Source organism: Cebus imitator, unplaced genomic scaffold, assembly GCF_001604975.1.
Source record: "Cebus imitator isolate Cc_AM_T3 unplaced genomic scaffold, Cebus_imitator-1.0 Scaffold2, whole genome shotgun sequence".
NCBI lineage: Eukaryota > Metazoa > Chordata > Mammalia > Primates > Cebidae > Cebus > Cebus imitator.
In genome coordinates, this window is record NW_016107317.1 from 9,151,286 (window position 1) to 9,153,902 (window position 2,617).

Sequence of the window (2,617 nt, forward strand, 5' to 3'; positions counted from 1 at the left end):
GAATCTTGCTTTATCACCCAGGCTGGAGTGCAGTGGCATGATCTCAGCTCACTGCGATCTCCACCTCCCAGGCTCAAGCGATTCTCATGCCTCACCCTCCAGAGTAGCTGGGATTATAGATGCACACCCCCACACTGGCTAATTTTTATATTTTTAGTAGACACGGGGTTTCACCATGTTAGCCAGGCTGGTCTTGAACTCCTGACCTCAGGTTATCCACCCACCATGGCTTCCCAAAGTGCTGGGATTACAGGTGTGCGCCACTGTGCCTGGCCTTATTTTGCTTTTCAAAATCTCATCCAGGCGTCATTTTTTTTTCTCAGAAGGTTTCTTTGACTGCCTGATAACAAAGTCCTTTCCTTCCATCCTTCTACCTTGTTTGTTACTAATAACCTTTGTACATGTCACCCATTGCTGGTCATAGTGCTTGCCATATGATGGGTGCTTAGTAAATAAATCTTTGTTAAATAAATGAATTTCCTCGAGAGCCGGAAGTGCTCTCTTGAGTAGCCCAAGTACTCATTTTTCCCCTCTTTGTTTAATGCTTTGATCTATTGAAAGTCACCTAACACTCATAGAAAGAACATAGTCTTTGGATTTGGACAGATGAGATTTCTAATCCTGACTTTTCAAGAGAAATTATCTTTTTGAACCTCCTTTCTGTATAGTATGAGTAATAATTCTTTGTTATATATTGTGTTGAGGTTTAAATAATACAGGGATTTTCATTAGGCTTAACTAATACGTAAAACATCTAGAGCAGTTTTACATGTAGAGCACTAGGTATGTGTTCAAAAAATAGTTGTAGTTATTATTATTGTATGCCTCAGTTATATGAGAAATAATGCATCTCTTTGGAAAAGCAGATTTCCCCTGGATTTTATTTTCCTGAGCCAATGGATACCATGATCCATTGAAGAAAACTGTGTGCTCCTACATTGCTTGTTTATTCAAGAAATACTAAATGGTTGGGCACAGTGGCTCACGCCTGTAACCCCTTTAGGAGGCTGAGGTGGGCGGATCACCTGAGGTCGCGAGTTCGAGAGCAGCCTGGCCAACATGGTGAAACCCCATCTCTACTTAAAAAAATACACACACACACACACACACAAGCGTGCGCACACATGCCAGGTGTGGTGGCGGGTACCTGTAATTCCAGCTACTCAGGAGGCTGAGACAGGAAAATCTCTTGAACCCAGTAAGTGGAGGTTGCAGTGAGCCAAGATTTTACCATTGCACTCCAGCCTGGGCAACAGAGAGACTCCATCTCAAAAAAAAAAAGAAAAAACTAAGCTAAATGCCTACTATGTGCCTATGTGCCAAGCACTATTCTAGTTGCAAAGAACTTTTTTTTAAAGAGATAGTATCTCACTATGTTGCCCAGGCTTGTCTTGAACTCTTGGCTCAAGCGATGCTCCCACCTCAGCCTCCCAAAGCGCTGGGATTACAGGAATGAGCTACCATGCCTGGCCTCTGATCCAGGTCTCTTAAGTCCCAATTTAATGCTCTGTTTACTTGTTCTCTATATTTTAAAGTTTTCTTTGGATAAGTGTTCAATCTTCTTCCTTTTGTTTCTGTGATAGATCCTACTTAGGAGTTTGGAGATGAGGAAGGTTGAGAAACACAGGAGGCCCTAGGATAATTAATCATGCCTGTGACTCTGTTAAGCATATCACTTGGATTGTCAGTAAGAGCCACATGGACCTAGAATTGGTCTGTCATCTTTGAAATGGAGTTGTGTTGCTGATTCTGTCCTTTGCCTCATTGGCTTGTTAGCTATTTGATGTAAATTATATTGTGGATGGGGATTTTTAATAAATCTTTCAATATGAATCATTTGTGAAGAGTAATGTTCTAGCTTAATGTATTTTGAGAAGTGATATGCTCTTTCACGTAATGTTGGTCTCTCATGTTAGTAGGAAGCTATGGAAAATTTAATTTCTCTGCTGAATTTTGAGTCACCTTTTTAACTAATATGTATGGATATGATTCATTTGTGCCTTTTAATTCCCAGTTACGATTACTTTATGTCATTTAGATTCCATTTACTTATTCCATACTTATAAAGCATTCATATAAACTATTTAAATGATTGTTTTTATTGATGAAAATATTTGAATTTTCTAATAAGCCTCCTGCTCATTTGTAAATTTTTTCTTTTCCTACCCATAGTCCTACTTTCTTCCAGGCAGAGCTGTGGATCAAAGAATTGTAAGTTAACTTTGGTATCATTTTTCCTTCTCAATCACTTTATTTTTAGTTAGAAGAAATCAAACAATTAGCTAATCATACTGCTTATTTTTTGCCAATAAATACCTGTTTAAGCTGGGCGTGGCAGCTCATGAGTATGATCCCAGCACTTTGGGAAGCCAAGGTGGGCAGATGACCTGAGGTCAGGAGTTCAAGACTAGCCTGGCCAACATGGTGAAACTCTGTCTCTACTAAAAATACAAAAATTAGCTGGGCATGGTGTCAGGCATCTGTAATCTAAGCTACTCAGGAGGCTGAGGTGGGATAATCGCTTGAACCCAGGAGGCGGAGGTTGCAGTGAACTGAGATAGCGCCATTGCACTCCAGCCTGGGCGACGACAAGAGCGAAACTCCATCTCCAAAAAAA

General features: G+C 40.3%; 1 protein-coding gene across 3 annotated transcripts in view; it reads left to right on the forward strand.

Moving 5' to 3' along the window:
• The window catches only part of SENP1 (SUMO specific peptidase 1), a 66,911-nt gene that overhangs the window by 39,353 nt on the left and 24,941 nt on the right, over positions 1-2,617 (forward strand). For all 3 annotated transcript variants that reach the window (XM_017529215.2, XM_017529199.2, XM_017529189.2), the window contains one exon: positions 2,173-2,211. In XM_017529215.2, coding sequence (XP_017384704.1) covers positions 2,173-2,211 — 39 coding nt within the window. The remainder of the gene's footprint in view (positions 1-2,172; positions 2,212-2,617) is intronic.